General features: G+C 41.7%; 1 protein-coding gene across 3 annotated transcripts in view; it reads left to right on the forward strand.

Moving 5' to 3' along the window:
* MFSD2B (MFSD2 lysolipid transporter B, sphingolipid) overlaps positions 1-18,993 on the forward strand; it is a 31,787-nt gene extending 12,794 nt beyond the window's left edge. For all 3 annotated transcript variants that reach the window (XM_081857187.1, XM_081857188.1, XM_081857189.1), the window contains exons 4-14: positions 1,196-1,319; positions 5,661-5,739; positions 6,535-6,698; positions 8,665-8,758; positions 8,861-8,982; positions 10,569-10,652; positions 11,200-11,280; positions 13,935-14,044; positions 15,230-15,373; positions 17,269-17,445; positions 18,486-18,993. In XM_081857187.1, coding sequence (XP_081713313.1) covers positions 1,196-1,319; positions 5,661-5,739; positions 6,535-6,698; positions 8,665-8,758; positions 8,861-8,982; positions 10,569-10,652; positions 11,200-11,280; positions 13,935-14,044; positions 15,230-15,373; positions 17,269-17,445; positions 18,486-18,534 — 1,228 coding nt within the window. In that variant the 3' untranslated portion in view covers positions 18,535-18,993. The remainder of the gene's footprint in view (positions 1-1,195; positions 1,320-5,660; positions 5,740-6,534; positions 6,699-8,664; positions 8,759-8,860; positions 8,983-10,568; positions 10,653-11,199; positions 11,281-13,934; positions 14,045-15,229; positions 15,374-17,268; positions 17,446-18,485) is intronic.
* The last annotated feature ends 562 nt before the right edge of the window (positions 18,994-19,555 follow it).

Here is a 19,555-nt window from a genome sequence, read left to right on the forward strand (position 1 = left end):
AGGAGGGATAAAGTGAGTCTTACAGAGCAAAAAATACGGTATGTATTTTTTCATGATGTAAGCTGCCTTGAGCATGGATTGAACTGTGGAAATTATGTATGTCTGTAAAATACATGGCCTTCCCTCTGAATTGCTGGGCTGGCAAATCTAGAATGGGATACAGTAATGCTGTGTTGTCACACTCTGTTGTGGTGGATTAATGATCCACCCTGACCTAACCTCAGTGCCCTGCTCCACATCGTGGGTGCTTTCCTTGCAGTCAATCATGCCAGCCTCTAACAATGCCTTTGTATCCCTTACAACAGAATGGAAGAGCTATTATACTGAATTAGTGCATTCCACCTCTTTCCTCCCCCTCGCCAATCCCCTGTTGCAAATCATCAGCTGACATACCCAGTCCCATTCATGTAATGTATAAGAAAATACTGTGCAGATAGCACTCTTCTGAAAGGATTAATCTATGTTGTCTGTTCGTTTCAGGGTTTTGTTAATAGTGTCCGTGGTCATCTAATTACATTGTGTAGCGGCTGCTTTACAAGTACACTGGAGAATTCTGCTGTAGTTAGAGGTCACACTCTGCGGAATTAATTGCATCTGCCCATCACTTGCACATAACAAAGCTAGAATATACTAGATTCTGTCTCCCAGCTTTACACAAGCCTTGAATGACATGCAGCTTATCAGCCCTGAGTGTCACTTTACCGGTTGCCTTTAGAACCATGTTTACTATTGAAGGGCTGGTCTGTGTTTCCTCGGAGTCACTGCCATTTAAATAAATGACAGCTGAATCGCTTCCAGCATCGTAAAACACAGGGATGACTAAAGAGGGACCGTATTTAGGTGACAGTGATAGAGAGGCTTTTGTCTCTTGTACAGCTGTTCGTCTACATTAATAGATAATAGAGCAATAGTGAGCCCTTCCTGTGTCTTAAGCAGAGTGAGGTGGTAGTAGTAAAAATAATCATATTGTTTATTAAGCCACTGAATTTGTTAGATGCTGTATAAAATATATTTAAAGAAATAATAACAACCATGCCCATAGAGAATATTTAAAAAATTAGACATGTGAGATGGTGCAGACAATACAGTATTGAATTTGAAGCAGACAGATTTTATCCCCTTTTTAGTTTTGCTTTTTAACAATCAAAATGGTTCATAGGTATGTTTGGCATTCACCGTATTGTTTTTATTCCAGGTTACTGGGTACTACACCTTTCCTTATTGTGTCCTACTTCTTCCTGTGGTACTGCCCAAGCGTTATAGAAGCAAAAGATGTATGGTATATGGCTTTCTTCTGCCTTTTCCAGGCATTGAGTACAGTAAGTTGATCAATACTGACACCCTTTCCCTCTGCAATTAGATGCTTCTGGACATCGCATCCGTCGGATCACAATTATTTCTAATATAGAATGAGACAACTATTTGGTCATATAGGCTAGGAAGTGAGGAACTGCACCTCTGCCGTGTAACTTGATTAATTTAGAAAGTACAGAGGGATTTCAGCAGGCCAGTTAATGAAAGCTGCTGTACATCATATTTTAATGTAGATCTGCTACCACATCACAAAGGCTTTTTTGCATATCTTGGAAAGATACAAACAGTACTCTAGATCCTATTGCATCAGTGAGACAACATTCGTGAAATAATATGCCACAAAGACAAAGAAATATTTGCTGGGAGCCACCAGTGATTGTTTGGCTTTCTTAGTTAACATATAAGCATGTATGCCTGAGGTTCAGTACAGCTGTTAAATTCTATAAAATTCTCATGCCTTTATACTGTAACAATGGGCTTTTAGAAGTAAGAGATGAGTTTGTGTTTCTTTATTCATCTGAGATATTTACTCAGTTGCCTTGTTATAAATCTATTTGGAAATAGGTCAACAAACAACAATGCCCTCCATTAGAGTGACTTTTTGTTGTTCTTTTAAGATGAAGGTGCACTCCACCCTCGCGAAATGCTATTCATCGCACAGTACAAATATGCCTCACAGCTTATTATACTTTCTGTATCCATATTTGTGCTCAGTTGTACTCATTTCCTTAATGCCTCCATAGAACCTATTCAGGCTTTGGAAACTTTGTACTTTCACAAGGGGGTGCCACAGCCTGACTGCTATCTAAGAGGACTCTGGGATATTGCTCTGGGCCTTTTAATCTCAGTAGTTAACACTTCTGCCAATCCTGAAGCTTCCTTCTTTGATCCCTTCATGGGGGGCGGGGGAATCTGCTGGAACAGAAAAGTCATCCAGGGTAAAATATTAATCTTTACAAAAAAGAATTAAGAAGAAGAAACTTCCTCATACCCTTTTGCCAGGCAATGCGTGGACATTTTCGGATATATACCAACAGCACCCCTGTATTTTATCTCATCATTTTTGTGCATGCTTGATCAGGATAGAAAGGGGAAGGCCAATTTTTAATTTGAATGGGTACTTAGTTCTAGCTAGTGCAGGTTTTCTATTAGCATTATAGACATAAGAAATGCAGAACATTCTTCTAGTTCATATTTGGAAATGCCCTTAATTTTTCTGAACAGTAATGTTGTTTTTTACCATAAATGCTTGCTTCAAATATTAAAGTTTTAAATCCAGGATGAGCAGTGGAGCTTTCCTGGTAGGTTATATCCTGTGTTTAGGAGACCTCTGTCAACACACCTGGGATCTGTGCCTCCTGCAGAGCAGCATTTCAGGAAATTCTAGAGCAAGGGTAGCTAACCCATTTGTCCCTTGGCACCGGGATATTCCCAGGGGAACTGAAGGAGGCAGTGGTGCGTCCGCTCTTAAAGAAAACATCATTAGATCCCTTAGATCTATCCAATTACCGCCCGGTCTCGAATCTTCCATTCCTGGGTAAGGTGATTGAGAGAGCGGTTGCTGAACAGCTTGGTAGGTTTCTGGATGAAACATCTGCTCTGGATCCATTCCAGTCCGGCTTCCGTGCTGGTCATGGGACCGAGACGGCTCTGGTCGCCCTAACAGATGATCTCCGTAGGCAGCTGGATCGAGGCGGGTCGGGGCTGCTGATTCTTCTAGATCTGTCAGCAGCCTTCGACATGGTCGATCACGAACTCCTGGACCACCGCCTTGCCGACGTGGGGATCCAGGGCACAGTCCTTCAATGGCTGCGCTCGTTTCTCTCTGGTCGGGGACAGAGGGTGGCGCTCGGGGGGGAATTGTCATCGCGCCACTCCTTGGTGTGTGGAGTGCCTCAGGGTGCGATTCTCTCCCCGATGCTTTTTAACATCTTTATGCGCCCCCTCGCCCAGCTTGTCCGGAGTTTTGGGCTGGGTTGCCATCAGTATGCCGATGACACCCAACTCTATCTGTTGATGGATGGCCATCCTGACTCGGCCCCCGATACACTGGCGAGATGTCTGGAAGCTGTGGCTGGATGGTTACGTGGGAGCCGGTTGAAGTTAAATCCTTCGAAGACAGAGGTCCTCTGGCTGGGGCGGGATGATATGGGATTGAGGGGGCAACTCCCATCTCTTGCGGGGGTGCAATTAGTGCCAGCACCGTCCGTTAAGAGTTTGGGTGTAATCTTCGATACCTCCCTCTCTATGGAGGCGCAGATTACAGCTATAACAAAGGCGGCATTTTTTCATCTCCGCCAAGCTAAGCAGTTGGCCCCTTATCTCTCTCGCCCTGACCTAGCCACTGTGATCCATGCGACGGTCACCTCCAGACTGGATTATTGTAACTCGCTCTACGTGGGGCTGCCCTTGAGACTGACCCAGAAACTCCAGCGGGTGCAGAATGCCTCGGCGAGACTCCTTATGGGGTCTTCGCTGCGAGATCACATTCAACCGGTACTATACCAGCTGCACTGGCTCCCGGTGGAGTACAGGATCAGGTTTAAGGTGCTGGTTTTAACCTTTAAAGCCCTATACGGCCTAGGACCCTCGTACCTACGGGACCGCCTCTCCTGGTATGCCCCACAGAGAAACCTACGGTCTGCAAATAATAACATCCTCAAGGTCCCAGGCCTCAGAGAGGTTAGGCTGGCCTCAACTAGAGCCAGGGCCTTCTCGGCTGCGGCTCCAATCTGGTGGAACGCTCTGTCACAAGAGACTAGGGCCCTGCGGGACCTGACATCCTTCCGCAGGGCCTGCAAGACCGAGTTGTTCCACCAGGCCTTTAGTCAGGGCGCAGCCTGACTCCCTCCTCTGGCAACCTGCTTAGAATCTTGCTTAATTAGTTGCCATTAATTTGATTTTAATTGATTTTTATAATGTAATATTTTTAGAATGTGTGAATATCTGATTGTTTGATTGTTGATTGTTGTTAGCCGCCCTGAGCCCGGCTTCGGCTGGGGAGGGCGGGATATAAATAAAATTTATTATTATTATTATTATTATTATTATTATTATTATTATTATTATTTTTGGTCTAAGGGCTGCATTCACCTTTTGCCAACTCCTCTTTTTTGCAAGGGGGGGATATATGCTTTTGAAGGGTGTGGCCAACCCATACTCTGCCACACAATGCCTCAGCTGAGCCATGCAGAACAGCTGGGGGGTATCATTCTGTCCACACTTACAAAATGATTTCCTTGATGACCAGGGTGGGGGTGATGTACCTCCCCATCAGTGCACTGGACTGTGCACAGTGCGCTGTGTCTATTTATTTATTTACCTTGCCACTGTTGGTTGGGAAAGGAAAAGATAGGTATAAAAAGGAGAATCCCTGAATGTCCAGATCCAGGTTTGGGGCAAGTACTCTTTGGTGAGAGTACTCTTTGGTGTGATTTAAAATCACAAAACATGTAGCAAGGTAAAGCACGGAAATACAGGCCATTATACCTTTAAAATATGTCATTCTCAGTTCCTTCCAAATTTTCCCACTTCCCTTAGACTAGAAAAATACCACCCATTAGTAAGTTAACATGGTTTACTTACAAATTCTTCAAAGGTCAGAATCATGTGTTTTTCCATACAGCATTCAGAAAACACAGGCAGTAAAGACTTAGGTTAGTTCCCAAGTGGCGGAAGTTCCTAAATAATTTGTAGATACACAAAACAATGGCTTTGTAGGAACCAAGCTCAGACCTCTTTCCACACCAGAGTTCGCATGGTAGACTGAGGGAACAATAGACTAGACTTCCTTTCTGCCAAAGTAGGGTGTATGTGACCTAGCTAAGCTTGGCAGGACAGCTTATTCTGGCACTAACCCTTTCATGCATTAATTACACTTAAGAATTTTGGTTATATGAGGCTGATTCCTACAGTCACAACCGTCAAAACGAGTGAGGTCTTTGTGGACCAGAAAAAAATTGCCGGGGAGTTAAGCGAAAAAACTCCTGCCTCCAAGGATGGCTAAGGCTCTTTTCACTTCCTTTTTGAGCTATTGCACATTTGAAGGTTGGAGGGAAAAGGTACAGCATGCCTCATAAAGAGCAGGATTCCTGGGTCTAACTATATAGCAAGCCTTCTGGTTATGATGAAAAGCAGCATGCTAAAGTGATACATTCTTCCAGTGTGTTTTTTTCCTAAAAAAATGTTTAGGGGTACTCTCATTTTCCTACTCATATTGAAATACTACCCCTCAATGAAGCCAAACTTAGAGTCACAAAATGTTTAGGGCTATGCGTGCCCCTGCGTCCCCCCAGAAAAAAGCACTGCATTTTCCTAACTGGTGTGTGTGTGTACTTTCGTTACAGCTATTCCATGTACCATATACAGCTCTCGTCATGTTTTTGAGCGCAGACCAGAAGGAACGAGATTCAGCAACGGCATACCGTGAGTCTTACTGAGCATGCTGCATGTAGCATGCTACTCTGGAGACTCCCCTCCCCCCAAACATATTGGGGGAGCTGTGGCAAAGGGGTTGGGACTAGTATTGAAAAACAGAAAAGCTCAGTTCTCTTGTGTTGCCAAACTATGGGTTGGCGTTTTGTAAGCAAGCCTCAGAATTGCATGATTTCCCATCCCCTTCACTGTCCTTCCACACCCTGTCCTCCCCCTGTCCTTCCACACCCTGATTCTCTCCCTGCCTTAACGTTTCAGGCAAGCCACAGTTGCTACTATTATATCCAAATTAGCAAATTTCTTTTACACTTGCCCTGCAAATGAGAACTGGAAGTCACTGTTTGAAGTTGGTTTCAGTTTTGTTTCCCCGTTTCAGTTGCAGGGAAAGAATTGAAGATGGAGGGAGATGAGGGATCATGGCTCAATGTAACCTCTAGTAACATAGTTTGAACTATATTGGAAGACAGATGACTCCAGAAAGTCTGTTCTTGTCTATAGGAGCTCATAATCTTTAAGGGAGGGGTGGGTAGCTTCTTCTTTTTTGAGCTAAGGGTCACATTGAAACATGGCCAACCCTCCTGGCCCCCAAGTTTAATAGTGGGTGTCGCCAAGCAAGAATAGCTGGGGGCAGTTTTATTTCTTTATTTAAAAGGCAATATTTGTGGCGGGGGTCACAAAAACCTTTTGACATCACAACAGGGGAGTGCTCAGTTATTTCTGAGCCTTGTTGGCAGCTGCTCCACCATTTCAGGTTTAAAAAGAAGTGGGCTTTCCCCCCTACTTTAGGAATGGGATTTGAAGGTCTTGGAACATTGGTTGGAGCTACACTCCAGGTCAGTATGGTCTCCGATGCTCACAGCTCTGACCACTGTAACGATAGTGTGGATAACATGGACTCTCCCACTGATCTGTACGGAAACAGTTCCAGTGTTCCAGACATGTCTGAGGCAGTAAGTTGAAAAGCTTTCAAAAGATTTGGGCACGGGGGAAGGAGCATACTGTATTTCACCATCCTACTGTTATTGATTTTCTTAATAGCAATGGCAATAGAATTGGGACAGGAACTTTCCTAAAATTAGGGTTGCCATACATCTAGAATTCCCTGGACGTACCCAGAATACTGTAGTTGGAAGCAGTGTCTGGGTGGAAATTGGAAAAATGTCTGGGAGAATCCAGACATATGGCAACCTATGTCAGCAGCGTTGTTTTGCTGATTTTCCTTAAGAATAGCTCAAGATTGTCTTTGGGGGGAGGCAGTTTTGCCAAAAGAGCTCAACCACTTTGGCAAAAAAGAAGAGGCTCAACATCAAACAAACAAACAAACAATATTTATTACGGCCATAGGCCCATACAGGTAAAAACAACACATAAATAACAGCTTGTGCACGTGGGGGAAAAAAAAAAAAAAAGCCGCTAAAACACCACAATAACAATAAAATACTATAAAATAGAATGGCATACTACGCCTTAGTTAGCTTGTAGGCTCAACATCTTTGTCAACCACTTTTTGAAACATGGTAACCCTACTAAAATGAACTTTGAGCCTAAACGTGATACTGTAGTGGTATTCATTACTTCTGAGGGATGTTAGTATTTCAGTTATTGTCTGCTAATCTTATTTTTCCAATTATCTGTTCAACACCACTGAGAAGCTTTGGTTTACACACACACACACACACACACACACTGTATGTGTGTGTGTGTGTGTGTGCGCGCGCGCACACGCACGCACACATCTTGAATAAATAAAATCAAATATGTTTGGCATTTGATGTGTGCTGGGAGTTGTGGTCCCAGTCGCAGTGCCACCCTCCCCTAGGCAGTGACTAAAGTGAGGTGTGATAGAACAAACTGAAACAGACAACAATCTGGATTTAAAATGGCCACAACTTTATAGATTACATATGTAGGTGGAATTTTGGCTCAGTGTAAAATTTCAGTGTAAAGTTTTTTATTTAACTGGAAGATGAAGATGAAAATTAAACTATAACATAGAATGAGTAGTTGTACATGAGTTAAAATAATAAAGTCAGGGTAAAGACTATCAACTTTATCAGATCAAGAATAATTCCAGATTTGCTGGCTTGTGACAAGGATTGTATTTAAAATGATGGTTCCGTTGTACTGTATATGTCATAAAGGAATGCCAAATCATATAAAATGTTTCTTGAGGTTCTAGTACTTGTCAAAACCTCAGATTCTGCATGATTTTCTCTATTATAGCTATATTCCAGAGTGATCAGTACGAAGTGTCCAGTGTTAAGATTTGGGGTTGTTTTCCATTCAGTTACAATTACTATTCATACTCCCAAGATGATATATAAGACCAATTTTTTTGACAATATATTTACATTGTTATCATAAAAAATACTCAGTAATATTAATTTGGACAGCAAACAACAATTTCTTTAGTAATGTTTATCATTTCTATCAAATTTATGTTCCAAAAATCTTGCACCAATTGACATTCCCACTATAAATGATAAATATGTTCCAAGTTTATTGCAACCTCTCCAACCGTTAAGTGAAACAGAAGAAAACATTTTTGACATTTGGAAAGGAGTGTGATGCCATCTGTGTAACAATTTTAAGGTGTTTACCCTGAGAAAATTGGAAACAGATTTTAAGGGTTGTGAATCCCAAATTTTATTCTAATCTTTGGGGAAATTTTATGTACCAGTATCTAGTTCCCATATCTTTTTAAGAGGTTCCATAGATCCGTAAGTTACATTAAGCAATACAGAGTACAATTTAGAAACTAATCCTTTCGCCCCTCTACCCATTGTGCTTCATAGATTTTCATATATATATAGCATTTTCTATATATATAGCATTTTCTCACCTATATAGTCTTAGTGAAATTTGATTCCCTTTTTCCACCCCACATCACCACTACCACCTATTTTTATTTTTTAGAACAAAACACTCTACATGATTGCAGGAGGAACAATATCAGTATTATACCTCATTGGCATTATTGCCCTTTGCGCTGGAGTGAGAGAAAAAGTAGGTGAGTTTATTTAATCACAACAAACATTCCTAATACATTTCTTTCCTACTTTAAAAACAAGGTATCATATATGCATTTATATATTTATTCCACTTGTTATAGATCCTTATGCCTTAAAATCAGACCAACAAATTCCCTTCCTTAAGGGACACAAACTTGCGCTGATGTGTGGACCATATGTGAAACTTGCAGCATCATTTCTCCTGATTTCAACAGCTGTTCAGGTAAATCTAGTTCATAAGAGGATTTGCAGCAGCATAGATTGTACCTGAACTATGAAAGAACCCACATCAACTGTGAAACAGAAACATGGTCACATATATATATATAGTTACAAACCACCGGCGTTAAGTTGGAAGCTGTAGTGGATTTTCCCCCACTTCAAGATGGTTGGACCATCTCAAGAGTTCCTTCTACCAAACTCATTCTTTGGATCTTTAACAAATACAAATACCATTGTAAAATATAACAATAATTGAACAACAGCTTATCCAAAAGCAGTCCAATTAGCTCAGCAATGGATGATGATGCAGAAGGCCCAAGGTTCAATACCTGGCATCTCACTGTGGGGCTGGAAATGTCCACTGCCTGAAACCCTTGTTAAGTATAATTGTTCAATTCACACTGAAATGGAGAATGCCTATGTATATTACTGAACGCTTTAACTTGGGGATTTTCCATGGGGCTATATTAAGCTCTCTAAGCTCCTAGATGGGTTGATAATTTACTGTTACTCTTCTCTTGCTAGCTAACACCTGGTATTTAACCTTAGATCACATGAGAGGTATTGAATTGCAAATCACCATTTTGAAAGGGAGTGGCCTTTGGTCTTTGTTCCCAGACTCCTTGGGATAGGGATACGTAAATAAGCTCAACAGCCTTGGGGCTGGAATACAGGCTAATGGAGTCTTTGAGAGAGAGCTATGTTTGTCAGCTCTGATTATGTTATTTTATTTCTAAGAAGCTGAGCCTGTGCTGGCCATTGCACATGACCTTATGGATATTTTGGATGTATCATTTACTGTGCTTTGTTCTGTTTTGAATAAAGTTCTGCAAGTAAAGCTTTGAATCAAACTTATAGGTCTGGACAATGGCTTATTCCAAAACGAACCAGTTGTTATGCATCCAATTGCTTCAAGCTGTGCAATCTGCAATAACCCTGGCGAGACACTGCCAGTCATTGTGGACTGACTTTGAGGGGTCTGTCATACTTTTATAGTGGATCTTGTCCAGTTCATTGGTGGCACTGGAAATGATCTCCCACATAAATATGTCCTCATTGGAGTAAAAGATGTTGATTATCAGGGATATAAATTGGGCAGCCTCTGCCTGGAAGACACAGGTATCCCACCTCTTCACCATGCTGTATTTCTTCGGGCATTTTGATGAAAGTTGGGAGATAAGCCGTGATAACCGTCTGTTTGCTGCACACATGAAGGGTTATTTATCTGATGTTAGCGAACTAATTCACTACCACCTATAGAGGAAACTCCCTATAAGACCATTACGTAGATAGTCTAAAATTACCTAACTGCACCACTGCTAGTTTATGTTAGATGTACCTGTAATGGAACAAATTTTGTTGTTTTTAGTATATTCAAAAAGTGCATGTATAGCAGCTTTGTCTTGTTGCCAGCCAGCATGTGTTTAATTGTTATAGCAATCAGTTCACATGCGCTCTTGTTCAGCATTTGTAAATGGGAAGTCTGGTTTTAAACCATTTAAATGGCCTCGATTAATCAACCCTGCTCCGCATTTGCTTTGTGACTAATTTATTGTTTTGTTCCTCCTCTTGTCTTCAACTCTCCAGGTTGTACAAAACAACTTTGTCCTCTTTTGTTCTGCTGCAACTAATCTTCACAACCACATTGATTATTTAGTGATGATTGTCTTGGTAAGCATGTGGACAAAGCAGAGCCTCCTTGCAAAGTATGCCGCTCTTAAGCTCTTATTTTCATAATATGGTATGCATATCACTATTTAGACCCTGGATCATGCCACACCCAGGGTTAATTTCATGTCATCAGGCAAGTAAATGATTTGGATTGCAGCTAGGAAGTTGGGCAGGATGTGAAATTCATTGAGTTTGATTTGCGTTTTAAAAACATTATTTGCTAACTCTCTGACCAGCTTTTTGACCCATATTTATAGAGTTCACATGATAGAGATGGTGCAGTGGGTTAGTGTGTCTGGCTTTTAACCAGAAGGTTGGTTCTTCAAGTCCACCCAGGGATGGTTTTGGGCAGGATTCTTGCATTGCAAGGGGGTTGGATTAGATAACAGTTCTATGATTCTATGAGAACAGCTTTGCGGTGAACCCATATGGCCTAGTTTGTGCCCTTCCCTTTTTGTGATGTGTGCAATTATTCATATGGTGCTTCCTTGATCCCCTTGATATGAAGCATACTTTCTCCTGTAATGGTTTTTCTCATCATTCATAGATATCTGCAGCACTGAGCGTTCCATGCTGGCAATGGTTTCTGAACAAGTTTGGCAAAAAGACTACAGCGGGTGGGATATCAGTAAGTAAGCAACTGAGGCACTAAATGCAAGCTGGCATTTTTGTACTTTAGAAATAGCCTATTTGGGATTGCACCAAACATTTTTAACAATGCTTTTGAAACTTGAGACACCTTCCCCCTTTTGGCCTTTGTGCTTCTTTTCCTAGCCAAGCCAACATGGGCTCCCAATTTCTGGTTATCGTTCAGTTTTGTCTTCATTTTCCCTGCATTCCCTCCTACTTTGGATTGGATCATTCTCTCCTTCACACTATGGGCTATACTCTGCCTTGATAGGTAGGATGTAGATTATATAACGCAAGGTTAATTAAAGGCTACTTCTGGTAACATTGCATTATTTCCTGCAGTCTTCAAGAGACTAGCCAGTGTTTCCCTTTAAGCCATTGTTTAATCCAGTATAAGGGAAATCTTGATTAATTTTAACTACAGGGAATGTTGACTATGGCAAACTGCTTGATTTTGGCTGGTATAGTATAACGCACGCTTAGAACATTCTTAAATGGGTCAACCTGGTACTTTTATCTTTCTGAAATTTATAACATGAAGTCTTAGAGCATTCTATTTTCCTAAGGGCTTATTCTCTCATGCCTTTAATCAAGGTTCTCTGTCACCACTCTGGTTTAGAATATCATATAATTGCTTACCCAAATGAACTAATTATAAAATCTGTGCGTATCAGGAGTTCCTGAACTGTGTCAGGGAGGAAGATACTTTGTAAGTGCAGATTTTCTGTTACAATTAACGAGAAGGCTAAGAGCAAGCACTACCTACAATCATTTGTCTGCAAACAGCAGAGATACATCAGCCATGAATTTATTTCCTGCTTCTCTGCTGATGCTAGCAAAGCTTTTAAGAATATTAGTGTGAGCCTCTGGAATGCTGGGTCATACTCCTTCTTTACAAGAAAATCCCATTTTATGGCACTATTGGTTTATAAATATCTGGGTGCTTTGGATTCCAAGTGGGTAAACACTGCTGCTGTGCTTAATCTGTGCACATGCAATCTTGTATTGTTGGAGTGCCCTCTTGTGGTGAAACAAGGTCTATTGCTGAGTATTACAGACTAATTCAAGTGTGTTATTTCTCATTCAGAGTTCTATTGATTGTTGACTCTTTCGTTTTAGAAACACTGGTTATTATAGGCAGAGCTGTCTAGCTGAGTGTCTGCTTATGAATGATTAGGCAGCGCTTCTAAGCAGAGCTTGCTCAGCTATGTACAGTCATACCTTGGAAGTTAAACAGAATCTGTTCTGGAAGTCTGCTTGACTTCCAAAATGTTTGGAAACCAAAGTGCGGCTTCTGATTGGCTGCAGGAAGCTCCTGCAGCCAATCGGAAGCTGCGCCAGATGTTTGGCTTCTAAAAATCTTTCAGAAACCGGAACACTAACTACTGGATTTTGATAGTTCGGGAGCCGATTTGTTCGGGAGCCAAGGCGTTTGAGATCCAAGTTACCACTGTATATATTTGATGCTTGCACAGCATGGGGAGCATGAGCCAGAAATGTCTGGCCCATGCACACCTGTAAGAAATTATAAAATTAGAAAGATGTGGTGTCAACATGGATTGGCAGGTATTTTCCTCACAGAGCAAACTGGTGGATATGAGATGCACTGTGTGAGGCAGAGAGTCCATGATTTCCCCTGCAGCAAACACAGCCTGCATCTTTAACCTCTTGAGTTGATGACCACATGTTTCATATAGGAAGCACAGGTGTGTCTGTTGTGTGCAGATTTATAGCTTCTGCAGGTGGGGCGGAGGGCCCCAAAATAAATCAGGGCCCACACACACATAATAAGAGGTTTGTCTTCAGAGTGTCGACAGGTGAAGCTCTCCCCGTAATTGTCTTTCCAAATGACAAAAGGCTTAAGCAGGTCATATTTCTACCTGCATACAGACGCAAAAATCAGGGTCTTCCCCGAATGCCCACCCTGTTCCATGAAAAAAACACAAGCTTCATGAACTGCAAACCAAATGCATTGTTTTCATCAACTGATCTTAGGCTTACAATACTGCATTTGGTGCAAGACTGGGCTTAGTAATTCTGGATGTTGTTTGCGGGGAAGGTAGTCAGCCTTTCGATTTAGAGTAGTTAAGGTCCAGGTGCCCATGCTTGGATAAATTTAAGACTAAATGGTTAAAAAGCAAGCAGTTGTCACGATCCAAGGGACGTCCTCAGGGACAGGGGATCCACTAACTGATGATATAGGCCTCCACCAAAGCACCCATGCCACCACTGAGGGCAGGGTTGCAGGTGCAAGGGAAAGCGGTTTGGATTCAGAGCACTGGAAGAAGCCTTTTGGACCCAGACTGCACCCTCCAGCCTCCTCAGGCTCTCTCCTAGGGAGACTTCTTAGCACACCCGATCTCAGCAGAGTTCCCTGTTGGCATTGCTCAGCTGATGGGAACTAGCAGGGAGCCCTGCTTGCATAGGAACAAATCAGAGCTCCCTTTAAGCTGTCAGCTGTTCCTTTATAACAAAGTCCGTACCTGATCCACATCAGACATAGCAGGTATGAGGCAGGTGAGCACCATTTGTAGGATACAGCATTGCAGGCCAAATGGGAGCCAGGTCCCCCACTCCTGTACTCCTGTTTCTCAACTCCACAGTAATGCTGATCTAACCATACACATTTCTCCCAATTTCCATTTCTTCCAGTTGATGATTCCTGCTTCGACCATGCTGGTGTTCTTTCCAGAACCGGCTGTTGCCTACCTTTCGGCTGGTGTTTCAGGGATTAGCATTGCAGCCTCTTTGCTGTTGCCATGGTAGGACAGTCTTATAGGTGTGTGTGCATATGTGTACCAGGTACAAAATCAACTGTTATCGGCATTTAAAAGGGAATATCTGTTACACAGTAGGATGTGCGGGATATCAGACTTTGTAGTATCTGTAAGGTATGCACTTATGCCCTACCTGTGCCCTGCATCAGGGCACTAAGAAAAAGAGCAGTGTATCACAGTAGACTTTTGACTTGCCCAAACTCACAGGCCAGCTCTTTTTTCGCCTGCACGCAGTGAAAGCAGCTTCCTAAGCTGAAGTTAAAAGCCACTTTTCATGCTATTTTCCCCCTAGCATAGATAAGAGATTGGGTGTGGAAATATGCAAAAGGGGATGTGAGAAGAGTTTCACAAATGTCTTGTTTCTCTCTTTAATCCTCACCTTACTAGAAGCAGCCTCTGCCATATTAATACTTCCTTGAAATGTGAGGCATCACTAAGAAGGACTTAAACTTACATTTATTCATCTCCTATAGAGAGCACAGCCAGGCACCTTAAGATGACTATTGCATTTGTAAAAAGGTTTATGGGAACATAATAATAAACGTACAACATAATTTGTATTGGTTGAGAGCAGATCAAAGAGCTGTTCAAACAGAGGAATGAATTTTCTTGAGAGTCGCACTGGTGTTTTCAGCCAGTACAATACCCACAGATGCTTTGAAAATCTGCTATCTTGTTAGGAGCATAGATATTTGGGATCTCTCTCGCTCTGTCTCTCTCGTAATGGCTTGAGAGGTTTTACAAATGTCTCTTACTGTAACTCATTACAAAAGTCCTCCTGGGGAATATGCTACACTCATTCAGTTTTATTCTCTGTTGTTCTAGACATCACTAACCTATCAGCAGAAGTAATTAAATTTGATGTTAATCAAGAGTGCAGTCCCAGCCTCCCTCCCTCATGCTTATTCCAGAATAGCAAACCTCTGCCAGTGTTAAATTTCTATCCATTAACCTGTGAGATCATTAATTGCTTCAGGATTCCTACCTGACCTGACCTAATTAGTTTGTAAACCCTCCATGTTTTACATAAGTGGTATAATATTTATTAATTGTGCCACAAAAGATGAAAATGTCTTTCTTTTAAAGTACTGTATGCTGCTCATTAAAATGTCACATCTTTTCCCAGAAATATCTAATGGATGTGTAATTATTTTCATTGGTTGGTTAAAGGTCCATGCTGCCTGATGTAGTCGACTACTTTCGGGTGCAGAATCCTAATTCAGTAGGACATGAAACCATCTTTTATGCTTCATATACCTTTTTTCATAAGATGTCAGCTGGGATTGGACTAGGAATTTCTGCAGCTAGTCTGAAGTGAGTAAAACACGCACACACGCACACACACACATGGTTGCTCCAGACATAGATATAGGACCACATTATAAATATCCATGTGGCAGTATCTGGGTTCTTTTAGGTACATAGGAACCCAGGGCATGGTAAACTAATGTGGGGTTTGTTCAGTTAAACTCTCGGTATCACTTATAGTTCAAGGCTCTTATTACCACTAGAACCAGCATCCACGCCCAGGAGTATCAGTAAGCAGGAAGTGGTGAATCTCTGAGTATCAAACCTAAGGAGAGCCAGTCAAGTGAGGTGGCTAAAGGGTCAAACTAGGTCTGAGGAGCATCCAAGTTAAAATCCTCACCATGAGGTTTGCTGGGCAAAAAGAAAAACAAACAAATACAAAAAAGAGAGGTTCTCTAGATGACCTTAGGCGAGTCTCGATTTCTCAGATTGCAAACCTGCCATGTTGTAAAAATAGGCAGCAGGAGACCCTCGAATGACATTCCGAGCGGAATCTAAATGTGTAAATTAATATTTGTTTACCTGATACAAAAAGCCATTTTGAAATCCAAAGCCAGCCCTGCTTAGTTTTCAACCTACTTGGAATATACAAGCTGTGGATTGTGGCTCTTTCCTAATGAGGGTTAAAAACAACAACACTCATTTAACAGCTTGGAAGCAGTGTGTGGAGACAAATTCCTACATGTCAAATTATATTTATTTCATAAAATCTATATGCTGCTCAATTGTAGAAAACCTCAAAGCAGTTCACATGTACAAATTGTTGCTGGGGGTGTTGTGCGAACCCGCACAGATGTACAGTTCCACTTTCCATGGCTAGTATAATGAGTCTCACCTTTCCCTACTGACCTTGAAAGTGGGGAAAGGGGTTGGGTATCATCCCCACAGTTATACTGGGCTTATGAAGCACAAACTACAAGCCTCAGTCCTCTTTATCAAATGGATGCGCTCCCAAGTGTGTAGGAATCGTTCCAACAGTGATGTTGTGCCCCAGAGCTGGTCAGAGGCCTCCAGAAGCTCTGTGTAACTGTAAAGGTGATTCCTTACACCTTCCTTATACCCAAGCTTAGAGAGGGAGGAGGGAAATAGGACTGTCCTTAATTCTGCACTGTGTTTTTCCGAGATGCAGTTTGAAGTTGGGTAAATACTTTGCTCTTTTTGGTTGCTACCACAGCCATCTGAAGTTTGTGGACCCTTGTGCATTTATATTGCAAATTTCATCAGAGCTCCATTGAACTGCCTGAATGTGCATTTTGATGTGAAATAGGAAGTGCATCAGTTAAAAAGTCACAAAATCCAGCTAGTGTTTGAGTGAGTAGCAAAGACTCCACATGCAATTTTTTAGTGCAAGACAATTTAAAATTAAGTCTTGCCTCAATGCAGTGAACATGCTCTACTCCTGCTTTAGTGTCTGCAGACAGGGAACTTATAGTTCACAGAATTTCTAGCAGATAATGAATTCTACTGCATTCTGCTTGCTTAAAAATGTCAAAAAAGTTTCATAGGATACAAAGGTTAATAAATACATGTCCTTGTACAGGGTGAAATAAATTAATTCCACAATGTGAAACTGGTTTGCCGAATATTTCGGCTACAGAATGTAGGTAATAATTGGCTCATTGCTTCAGTCTTGACCACAGCGAGAGGTAAAAACGTGACTGTTTCATCTGTAAGCCCCTACCTTCTTCATTACTCAGATCTGGCATTTGCAAGAAAAAAAATCTCCAAGGAAGCTTAGATGATATCAAGGAGCCAGTGAAACCCCAGGGAAAAAAATTATGGGGAAGGCTCTACATTGTGGGTGGGAGAGGTTACACACGCGCACGCACGCACGCACACACACACACACACACACACACAATAGTAGTATGAAGATACATCTGTATTTATTTTTTTAATAGTCTTGCAGGCTTCAAATCAGGAGTGTGCAAACAGTCTCACAGTGTTGTTATCATGCTGAAAGTCTTGGTTGGAGCAGTCCCATCTCTTCTCGTGCCATTAGGCTTGTTTATACTCATTTTCTATCCAATCAATGAAAAAACCCGACAGGAAACAAAACATGCCCTTGAAAGACGAAGGTAAGTATGTACCTACAACAAATTCTCTTAGTGCTCACTATGGAAGAGATAGGCAATTCCAAAACAAACACCTTGTATTATGCTGCATACAGAGAACCCCTTTACTGACCTAGAAAACAAGGTCTTTTACTTTGAAAATCATACTGCATTGCATTTTCTGGCTTCATTTCAGCAGAGGGTCTATAGGCTTTCTATATGGTATGATGTAATGCCCTGCTATTGCATTTTTGCATTGTTAAGAATGTCAGTGCAAAGCTGCAAAGGAAAGTGATTTTTGTTGACTGCCCCTTCACCCTGCACTTCTCAGGGCCACCTCCTACAGTGTTCCGGAGGGTCCATCAATGCTCTAAAGCAGCAGTAGGGGAGAGGCCCCACCGGGCCAAAAGCATTCCCCACCTCTGAGCTACAAGCTGCCACTTCAAATACTACTAAGGGGTAGGACCATGTAACCACCCTGAAAGTTACAAAAGCATGGAAGAATAGTTGCCAGGTTCCCAATCCCTCAGGAACAATTTCAGATGATGCATAACTGAAACGAAACACTTCAAAAAGGCTGGGTCCAGGGGATACAGGTGGCGCTGTGGTCTAAACCACTGAGCCTCTTGAACTTGCCATTTGGTAGGTCAGCAATTCGAATCCATGTGACAGAGTGAACTCCTGTTGCTCTGTCCCAGCTTCTGCCAACCTAACAGTTTGAAAGCACACCAGTACAAGTAGGTAAATAGGTACCACTGTGGCAGGAAGGTAAACAGTGTTTCTGTGCGCTCTGGCACTTGTCACAGTGTTCCATTGTACCAGAAGCGGTTTAGTCATGCTGGCCACATGACCTGGAAAGCTGTCTGTGGGCAAATGCCAGCTTCCTTAGCCTGAAAAGCGAGATGAGCATCACATCCCATAGTCACCTTTGATTGGACCTAACCATCCAGGAGTCCTTTACCTTTTACCTTTATTAGATGTCATTGTCTTAGCACCTATGTTACAACTTCAACCACAGAAACCACATTTCTTCATGTGTGGTTCTTTTGCATTTTTTCAAACAGGCGTCGTTCAAGCATTCTCTATAAGAATGAAGAAATCACTCCTCTTTGAAAGCCGGAATAGCTTATGGTAACGAAAACCTAACCAGGCAGCAGTGCTTTGTGGGATAAAAGGCTGTTCCTTATTCCACCGAAGCTTTATTTCACGGATGATACACACATCTATTTATCAAGGCTAAATGAATTCAGAACACATTGTAACTTGGAGCATAGTTTGGAGAGGAATGCTTAGAACCTGTATGTATAGAACACTGGGGAAACTGCTTAATGCACTTTCCACTGATCTACAGCTATACTGAGGATTGGAAAACAAGCTGCCTTCTAAGCATCGCCCGACGGTCTGTCTCCAAGGATGGGTAGTCCTCAAAATTTCAACTAAGAGGTCATGTTATCCATGCCTACGCAGACTCTCTGTTCGTCAAACAATCCCCTTTCACAATTTGTTATAAATAACCAATGAGAGCAAAAATAAAAATGGGGGGAATCTTCTTTTCTTCATCAACCCTTCAAAGTGTCGGCATGTTTTCATGATTTTAAAATGTAATGTTTTGCACCTTCTACTTATCTAAATCAAGCCTTTTTTTATATAGACACTTGGTTATGTCCCATTAAAAGTGGCTCTGTGCAAAAACATATTGCCAAATAGAAAGGCTTGCTTTTCGTGTGCTTTTTAAATTCAAGGCCATATTTAAACTATCAAATTAAGGCTGTGACAAAGCAAGAGCATCTGTAATCCAGCATGATGCAAAACCTTTGTGTCTTTGCTCCTGTAAAATGTTGGAGATTTGCTATTCTAAGTGAACAGCTAGCTCCGTGATTATTTACCTGGAGATAATAATATTGAGTGTGGCTCTTCAAAATCAAGGGTTCAAACAATTGCCACTCCGTTGCATTACTACTTTTGGCATTTCTTGGTATGACAGTGTGCACAAGAGGGTTGGAGGTAGTTTATTTAAAAAATAGCTAATCAGGTGAAAACCATATTTTTTCCAGGTACTATATTATTGGGAGAACCCTTTTGATTGCTACATTCTGAAAGTCAAGACTTTCAGAGGTTATTGCACCAAATAGTT

This window comes from Podarcis erhardii (genome assembly GCF_964252035.2).
Source record: "Podarcis erhardii genome assembly, chromosome: 3".
Classification (NCBI taxonomy): Eukaryota; Metazoa; Chordata; class Lepidosauria; order Squamata; family Lacertidae; genus Podarcis; species Podarcis erhardii.